At 35.3% G+C, this 9,671-nt stretch overlaps 1 protein-coding gene across 3 annotated transcripts; it reads left to right on the forward strand.

Moving 5' to 3' along the window:
• The first annotated feature begins 4,454 nt into the window (after nucleotides 1–4,454).
• On the forward strand, nucleotides 4,455–8,849 carry LOC145137280 (uncharacterized). Of its 3 annotated transcripts, none has more exons than XM_079071423.1 (8): nucleotides 4,455–5,128; nucleotides 5,240–5,363; nucleotides 5,473–5,578; nucleotides 5,799–5,835; nucleotides 5,916–6,156; nucleotides 6,252–6,364; nucleotides 6,993–7,091; nucleotides 8,425–8,849. In XM_079071423.1, exons 1-6 carry the CDS (start codon nucleotides 4,910–4,912, stop codon nucleotides 6,347–6,349), a joined length of 825 nt encoding a protein of 274 aa, XP_078927549.1. In that variant the 5' UTR covers nucleotides 4,455–4,909; the 3' UTR covers nucleotides 6,350–6,364; nucleotides 6,993–7,091; nucleotides 8,425–8,849. The 3 variants fall into 3 exon arrangements, with proteins under 3 accessions (XP_078927549.1, XP_078927547.1, XP_078927548.1); XM_079071421.1 differs by having other exon boundaries at nucleotides 4,457–5,128; nucleotides 5,443–5,578; XM_079071422.1 differs by having other exon boundaries at nucleotides 4,459–5,128; nucleotides 5,443–5,578; nucleotides 5,916–6,153.
• The last annotated feature ends 822 nt before the right edge of the window (nucleotides 8,850–9,671 follow it).

Here is a 9,671-nt window from a genome sequence, read left to right on the forward strand (position 1 = left end):
TATTAGTATAGTGAGGACAACTCACCTCACAATGTCGATCGGAAATGAAATATCAAACTCCCGAAACACGGTTCCAAACACCAACACCTACAACCACCAATGATCCACTTCCATAAATACCCAAATTACCAAAATATCCCCAGAAGTCAAACTGGTCAACCCTTGGTCAAAGTCAAATTCAGTGGTCAAGGTCAACAGTCCATGTTGACCCAACTCGTCGAGTACAGCCACTGAATCGTCGAGTTCCTTCAGAACTCAAGAATCGTGAAAACCCTAGTTGACTCGCCGAGTTTCCAGACAACTCGTCGAGTCCATGCAGTGTCCAAAATGTTGGGAAAACCCTAACCAACTCGTCGAGTCATCTCACTGACTCACCGACTCCATGCAGAACCAAAAACAGGCCATCTTCATCTGACTAGTCGAGTTGACCATGCAACTCGTCCAGTCACTTTAGTCATTTTCTTATTCAGACGCTCTTAAGCAAAACCAAGGCTCCAAATTGTAGATCTAGCCTCCTAGCGCATGGTTACCACGTAAAGTTGCAAACTTTACGTGCATGCAAGGCCTTAAATGCCAAAACCAAGCTAAAGAAGAGGTTTAAGCCAAAGAGAAGGGCCAAATCTTGATAAATTCGATAACTTTATGACTATGAGGACTTAGAGGAGTCCAGATCTGAAGTTACAACTTCAGATCATGCACAACTTCAGATCATGCCCAATACCATAAATGACCCACAAATATGCTAAAAATGGCCTTAAACCCTTGAATAAGGAGATCTAACACTAGAATGATCAAGGTAACAACTTGTTACCTTCAAATGAAATCCAAGACGGAGTAGGTACTGGATCTACAAGCTTCTCCTTGATCCAAGCTCTTGAGTCTTCAAGTTTCTTCCACTAAAACCAACTTCTAAGCTTTTACACACACAAAATGAGGAGTAATACATGATTAGGGTTTTCTGAGGTTGAGGGGGACGATAAGAAAGGCAGAGGGTGGCTAACGAGCCTTTAAATAGGGTGCAAAACCCTGGAATTTAGGGTTTCACATTCCAGCTCCAACTCGTCGAGTAGATTCTAGAATCCATGCGGCTTTAACCTTCTCTACACGACGAGTTGGGGCATCCAACCAGTCGAGTAGGTCTAAAAACATAAATATAAAACTTTAAAATTTATACCTGGGAGTCGGGGTGTTACATTGGGAGTGAAAGAGGCTGAGGATGGGCGACCCTAGCCTTCTCATTCCGTTTTATACTCGATTTTGAGGGTTTGAAACCATCAGGCCTGACTCACGTCGTGAGATCTTATGCCTCACGTCGTGAGGTTCGAGAACACGGGTCAAACGGTCAATGGTCCTACTCACGACGTGACCACTATGGCTCACGTTGTGAGCCTCTTCTAAATGTAAAAATTAATATTTTTAATACCGCATGATTCGGATGCTACATTATGCTTTTGCAATAACAAGACCAAACCATACATGCTTCCTTTTCTGATTAATCCAATACAAGCTTCATTGATGAGACCAAACTACATACGCCCACCTAAGACTCTACATGTTCGTTTATCCTTTTCCCAAACAAAAAAAGTTGTAATGGTTGCCCATTATTATCCATTTTGATTTGATTATTTCATTCTTTGTTACAATCAAATCAATGTTTTTTAAGTCTTTGTCTCTGAAATTGTTAATGTCTTGGTTTTGTAATAACTTTGAATCAGGGGCGGAGCTTCAACCTTTGATTTGGGGGGGTCGGAAATATAATATGTATAAAAATCGGTGAAAATGGGGGGCCACAACCAAAATTTTATTTTTTTGGGCCTAATATGTATAAAATTAAAGTAGAGGGGCTATTTCGAACCAAAAAATCAATTTTAACTAATTCAACAATGGCAGTCTTTCCAAAATCTTAACCTCACTCTAAATGACCAGCTCATCTCCATCAGATTTTGATCTCAATTTTACTTCACTATACACATATCAGATACATACAAACAATTAAACAAGTATGAATACACCAAATCTTCAAAAATCTACACCTTCTGAAAAGCTACAAGTACAAGCTATGCAACATAAATACCAGTTAAACAAAATACTCTAAAACTTAAAGCTTCATCGGCCGATGCAAATTATTTAAACAAACAAATCAACTATACATAAAGCTTCATACTTGATTTATAATACCTTTGAGAATCGCGTGTACAAATTGGTCCTTTAAGGGTTTTCATTTGTAAAAATAATCTAAGGTTTTCATCTTTACCATGATTGTGTCTATAAAATAAAAAGGAACAATGGATTCAACAATGTGTAAAAACAATAACAAATAACAAAAATCTGCAATTACAGAATAACTCATTTAACAGTACCTAAAAACTGAACATTGAAATCAGAAGTGAAAACAATACCTAACATAAAATCTGTAACAAATTACAATTTACAAGCTAGTAATCAACATTGAATTGATTCCCAAATCACAAAAAGTCAACAAGTGAACAAACACAGGAGCAATTTTTTTTAAAGTTAAAGAAGATAGTTTAATACATATCGATGGAAGGCAAATGAGCAAATTCGGCAGTCCTAATTCCTTACATACACTCCTAGTTTCTAATCCCAATTCCCAAATCAGAAATCGCAACAGGAGAACCGGAGAAGAAAGAAGTCACGAACGACCCTAAAACACACTCTTAATTCCTAATCCCGGATTCCCAAATCAGAAATCACAAGAGGAGAACTGGAGAAGAAAGAACAAATACCTGATTTCCGGTGAGTATTGGCTGCTGCGGTGGATCAATGAATGGCGATTGGCGAGACCGGAGAGTCGGAGACAACGAGTCGCGATACAGCAAGCATCTAGACTCCAGCGAGGCACCAGCGACGATGGTCGATGGGGACGGTCGGACCACGGACAGAACTCAGGAACTGGGTCGATTTCACTTCTTGTGGCTTCAGTCTTTTGTTTGGAAATTGGACTATGGAGAAATCAGGAGGGGCCACAGCCTAATTGTGAAATTAACAGTCCTATAATAAAAATTTTGGAGTAATTTTTACTAGTTCTAACCCAAATATCAGGGGGGCCACAGCCCCTCATGGCCCTACTAATACTCCGCCCCTGCTTTGAATGGTCTCTTGTTGTTTAAAAATCGCACAACCATAAAAAAAGACCACAACATTTCATTATGAGGTTTAAAACTAAAATCATACTGTTAGAAAAACCACAAAAAGCGCACCACTTAAAAGTCGCACATCACGTTTTACGATTACAAAAATCAACACGTGTAGTTTGCGGTGCGATCTTGTCCCAAAATCGTATCATTCTCATCCCTATTAGGGACCTAAGACCATCCCCATTGGCGATCTCTTGGGATTGGCTCACCAAAAAAGAATTAAAAAAAAGAAAAATGAAACATATTTGGTGATCTAGGCTACCACAACAAGTCGTTCACCAAAAAGGCTTCTGTCTTTTTATTACTTTATGTAGCCAAATGTCTCTTTTAGATAGATGGACTTAAATTATTATTTTTAATTAAATCTAATTTAGTTAATAACTACATTTTATATTTGGTAAGAAATCAAATAACATATACTGAAATATGTAATTTATTTTTCTCTACAAAACAAGATCAATATTAATATAAATTTTTTTAATAAATTTTTTAATATAAAATTGAATTGGATCAGATTTGATTGCTTATGTATGAATAATTAGATTGGATTGAGTTGTATAGGTGAAAGAAAGATAAATTATTTTTTTTTATAAAAAATTAATTTGGGTTGTTAATAGGGATAGTCTAAACCACAATTAAACCCTCTCACCATAACTATATTTTTAGTTTTAAGTTTTTGTACTTTGTTTAATGTATATTTGACGAACTATTTAAAAAATTAGTTAATAGTTGATAAAAATAAAATCTATAGCACTCGCTGATAAATGATTTAAAATATATAAAATAATATATAAAAGATTTAGTTATATTTATCATTAATAATAATATATTTAAAAAATAAAAAATTAAATAAGTTTGTTGAAATGTAAATCTAATAATTTTAAAAAATTATTTAATTTTTTTGTTCATTTGTTGATAATTAAAAAAAATCAAAAAATAAACTAAATTATAAATTAGTTATATACTTAAAATATAATTTTTTTCTAAAGAATAGGATATATTTTTTGTTTTTTCAAATATATTTGATAAAAATTCTCCGAAATCATTGGGGACAACCTTGGAAACAACGAGGTGGAAAAGTGAAAGAATCCAAAGTCCAGAGAAGTACTAAATCCAAACCACAATTGCATTTGCAGCATGTACATCATCCATTAAGAATTGTATCTCTAACTGTCGTTTATCAATCTAGGCGCTGGAAAAAGGACCGAAAGAAAGCCGTTTTCGATTTTCTTTTCTCCCCTTCTCTGACTGCCGTTTCTTGTTTGTGATAAACCGTCCCTTTGCCAGCTCGCCATTCGACTTTTTCTCCTCCTTCGCTGTCATCATCATCATGCCACAAGAAGTTTACTGTGTGTATTTATTTGATTTGGTGAAAATCCATTTTCATCGTCGTTTAAATGAAGAATCTTGTTCTTCGATTACCCCATGAAAGTAAAAGAACTTCAAGTTCGAAAACCCTTTAAATTTCTTCGTCATAACCCCACGAAAATGACATTTTGTGGGTAGTTTATACAACGAATTGTTCCACCCACCACTACCCCTTTTCACCTCAACTTCTAGGGTGCTGTAATCTTCCCAATTTCGTAAATCTCGAAAGAATTTCTCCATTTCTGTACAGAGTTTTGTTCAGTTCCAATTATTTTGTGAAAAAATCGTTCCTTTCTTCTATTTCTTTTCGGTTCCGACCCTTATGCTTGAACCCAATTCGATTTAAGAAGAAAAGAAAGAAAGAGAGCATAAGGGTCTTGTCCATGGCGTCGATTCCTGCAGGTCCGAGCTCGGGATCGAGTTCGAGTTCTGGGTTTCAGTCCCCTTTCGGGGATACGACTTTCACCAAAGTGTTCGTTGGTGGGCTTGCTTGGGAGACTCAGAGTGAAACCATGCGTCAATACTTCGAGCAATTTGGAGAGATTCTTGAAGCTGTTGTGATCACTGATAAAAACACCGGCCGATCCAAGGGTTATGGTTTCGTGAGTGTCATCTTTATCTATAATCATTTATACATATTCACTTCGTTTTAATTTATGATATTATAGTGAAGTGACTTGTTTTGGATGATGGTGTTTTCATGGAGGGTTTAGGTGACTTTCCGTGATCCTGAATCTGCTTCAAAAGCATGTGTAGATCCAGCTCCGGTCATTGATGGTAGACGGGCGAATTGTAATTTAGCTTCACTTGGACGCCCTCGTCCTGCACTTTCTTTTGGTATTATTTTTTTTATTTTTTCAAAAAATTGAATTTTGTTACATGAATCATGGCTGTAATTGATTTTATTTATGTTCAGGACGTATGTCATCAACAATATCTTATGCAGGAGGTGTGCAAACTGCTCGTGTGCCTTCTATAGGAAGCTATGGCTACCAACAACAACCACCACTTTTTTATGGCTACAGACAAGGATTAATGTATCCCTCATACCCGTAAGTTACATTTTTGAATTTGACATGCTAACATTCTCATTGAATTGGTAATTTGTTATGAAATCATTGAAAATATTGAAAAGGGTAGATGAATTATAGCAATGTCAAAATATGATGCCTTAATAAGAAAAAAAAACTGTAATACACAAATAAATGTAAGTACATTGCTATTTCTTGCAATTAGGGTTTAAGGAGATAATGTTTGTTCTTTTTGGTGCAGGTATGGAACGTATAGTCCAGAATATGTCTATCCACAGGTCAATACTCAATAGTCTCCCAAAGCTCCCGAAAAAAAGGAAATATATTCAAATTTAACAAGTTATTTACTGATTAATAGGGCGTATACAATCCGTATTCAAGTCAGCAATATCTTCAAGTATACGGAGCAGTTAACCCGCCCAATATGTATCCATACAATCAAATGGGTCAAATAGCTCCAAGTGGTCATGGTTACACGGCCTATCCAGGCTATAATACATTGCCAGGTCATCAAATTGTGCAATTTGGTGGGCCAAATGTAAATGCAGCTACTACTACTTCATCCATTCGGTCAATTCAAGCAGCATATCCAACAGGCAGTGTGTTTCTTTCAAAAGATTCTTTTTAAAAAAAAAAAAAAAATATGAGTTATTATGATCTGTGTAAAAAAAGAAAGAACTTTTGGTGTTATCAGGTGTTGTAGCACCTGTTCAAGGACAACAATTTGTAATCCCTGCTCCATCATCCCAGATCATGCAAGGTGGTGGTGCTTCTGACCAAAATTCAGGATGAAGGTCTGATTAAAAGGCAAGTAATATTACTGTTTGGATAAATGATGTTTAAATATTAAATGACAAAATAATTGTATACTTGCGAAATAAAAGGAAAAAAATAAATTCGGGAAAACTGTAAAAAGTTAGGACTTTATGGGGAAAGCCTCATTTCCCTGACTTTCTCTATTAATCATGTCAAAAATAAACACTCACAGATAGCTTATGAGATTAAGGGATAAAGTGTCTGAAAGGGTAATAATGTCTGTTTGGATAAGGCACTGTATGCATGAGGTCGGTTATGAGAATTGAGACTAAATGACCATTTTACCCTTACATTCCAAAAAACAAATTTCACAATATTCATCAATTCTAACAATATGCAATAATTTTTACGTGAGAGAATCTGGGAGGAAAAAAGAGGAAGGACTAATAGGTAAAGAGTTAGTGTCCTAATACATTAAATCAGGTTTTTTGACTTAACCCATTAAGTCAATTTGTCCAGATTAAGTAAAAAAGAAACAACTCCTAAGTTTTGTGCCCGGATTAAGTCAAAATGAAACAAGTCAACATCAATATATAGCTGTCCAGATTAAGTGCTTAAACCATTAAGTAAAAAAGAAACAGGTATCCACTTGTAATGTTTCCTTGATAATTTTTTGCAGGTATCCTTAGATTGCAGCAGGACTAAGAACGGTAGTACTGCTACTTGAGTGGCGGGCTTCAAATCTAGCCTTGCAAATTATTCGTTTTGCATTCTAGAGGTACACTACACACTTGGTTTCATATTCATTAAAAAATGCAATTTTTTTTTTTTTTTTTCCTTTGTGTTTTATGTGCCCTTGAATTTGCAGCAGAACCCTAAAAAAAGGTTCTTTGATCATATAGAAGTATACCTATAGGAGTCTTTTGTTTTCCTTGAAGTTCTTTAAACAAGAGAAAGAGAACACATGAGTTTGCTTTATGAAAGACTTGATTCTGTTTGCCTTTTGGTAGTCTCAGATAAAGATAATTACCTGTATTAAGTTATTAGCTTTTGGATAAAGATCTAGCCAATGATACATGTGTTCCCCTTAATATGAACAGTGGGGACGAGTTTATTTACATTTTGGCCCTCATAATTGAACAGAGCTCATGAGTTTGCTTTATGAAAAGAAGAATTTGTAAGGGCCCGTGAAGCCTGTAAAGCCTTTCATGATGTGCCATGTTCTAATGTTCTTTTTCTTCAAATACTCCATTAAAAGACATGAGTTTTTTAAATTTTAACAAATTTGAAAAACTGGGCAACAAGAGAAAGATCCTTTAGGGGATGTTTCTTTTTGACATAAATGGGCTTAATAACTTAATCTGGACAATTATATATTGTTGTTTCTTTTTCACTTGATCTGGACAGAATGACTTAATAGGTTAAGTCAGAAAACCTGGCTGAATGTATTAAAACACCAAGAATAAAATGGAATGGAAGAACAAAATGGTCATGTAGTCTCATTCAGATCATTTATTCAGTCTTGAAAGGAATTAAAGAAACAGATCTTATGTATACAACACTTTATCTGGATATTCTGCCATTTTACCCATACAGAACTTGATGAGGAACAAGAAACAGTATTTATTTGACTTTGGTTTCAGCCTCTAGAAACAATGCAACAGATAGACAACAAGATCTTTTATAACAGAGATTCGATTTTTTTATGACCTTTACAGTAGTGTCACAGGTGGGGCAATTTTTTCATGAGTGGGCTTTGTTGAATATGATATTTTGTAGTGGTGGTGGTGGTTGGGTAGGGTAGGGGTAGGGCTGATTTGGGGGGGGGGGGGGGGGGAGGGGAGGGGACTACTTGTTTGCATTTTCTAATGTTCTTGTGGTTCTTAGCCTTCACACATGGGGATGGGGCCCCGACTTCCACAAATAAAAACCAACCTTTTTGTTCTAAAGAACGAAAAAAGAATCAAACATAATATAGAAAGTTTTAAGATAAAGCTTAATCTTGTACATTTTTGGATTAAAGGTAGTATCTTTATGAATCTTTAAACATATATGCTGGATAATACTGCATTTTCTTGGTACTAAAAGCAGATTTGGTTGATATTTTGTAGGTCATTTTTACCAGAGAAATCATGGTCAAGGAAATCCCATGAAGATGCGAATTGTGTCTTCCTTCCAAAATCCAAATGTGTCCCATTTGGTCCTCTTTCACTCTACCAGTGTCACAAGGGTCAAAGAAATTGCCACCCGATGCTGGAATAGGTTTCCAGCATGCATTGGAATCAGCTACACCATTCTTGTTAGGTTAACAAGGCCTATCATTGTGTAAACACATTGGCTAAAGTCTATGGTGTTATGTGTTGGTGTCGTTTTTGTTATTGTTCATTGTTCTTGATCCTGGTTTTCAATGGGTGAAAGTCCAGAGATCTTGTAGTCTTAGAAAAAAAAATGGAAGTGTCATTGTTTGTGTGTGGCTGCAACTCTTCTTGAACAAAGTCTTTCTTTTGGGAAATTGTAGGTGTTGTTTGTTCTTTTACCTTTGTGACCAAATGGGGTGTTTGGATGTCCTTTTTCATTGTAGTTTTAAGTAGATGATAAATAAATGGCATGAAGTATGCTTTTATAATGACGTCATCATGAAAGCATAACTCTTCATGTATGGATACAAATGTATATATTGGACAGGGGTGATCATTTGGACCCGTGGACCGGACCGAACCGTTTTTCTGGACTCCCGGGCCGGTTTTTGGTTCTAGGATTTGAGAAAACCAGTCCATTTTTTTTACCAGTCCTGTCCGGCCGGTTCAGGGTAAAAACCGGTTTTGAACCGGCTTATTTTAAAAAAAATTGTATTTTATGAAATTCTTTAAAAAACATATTTCATTTGTTTTAAGTCGGATTGACATGCGAGTTTTTCCAACGTGTAATTTAGAGTTCGTAGATGATTTTAGACTATAATTTTGTTGTTTTTGGTGTTATATTTGATGAGATACAATCATTCAAAGATGAGATATCAAAACTGAAATATTTCAATTTTTCAACAAGAAATTTAAACTTTTGTATTCTGTGAAAATTTTTAAATAAGCACATGTCGTTCGTCTTAAATCAGATTGACATACGGTTTTTTCTAACATGTAATTTAGAGTTTGTAGATGATTTTAGACTATAATTTTGTTGTTTTTGGTGTTATATTTGATGAGTTACAAACCTTCAAAGATGAGATATCAAAGTTGAAATATTTCAGCATTTCAACAAGAATTTTATACTTTTGTATTATGTGAAATTAGTTAAACAAGCATATCTCATTCGTTTTAAGTCGGATTGACATGCCGTTTCTTCCAACGTGTAATTTAGAGTT

This window comes from Lactuca virosa, chromosome 9, assembly GCF_052849685.1.
Source record: "Lactuca virosa cultivar CGN04683 chromosome 9, Lactuca_virosa_CGN04683_v6, whole genome shotgun sequence".
In the NCBI taxonomy this organism is placed as follows: Eukaryota; Viridiplantae; Streptophyta; class Magnoliopsida; order Asterales; family Asteraceae; genus Lactuca; species Lactuca virosa.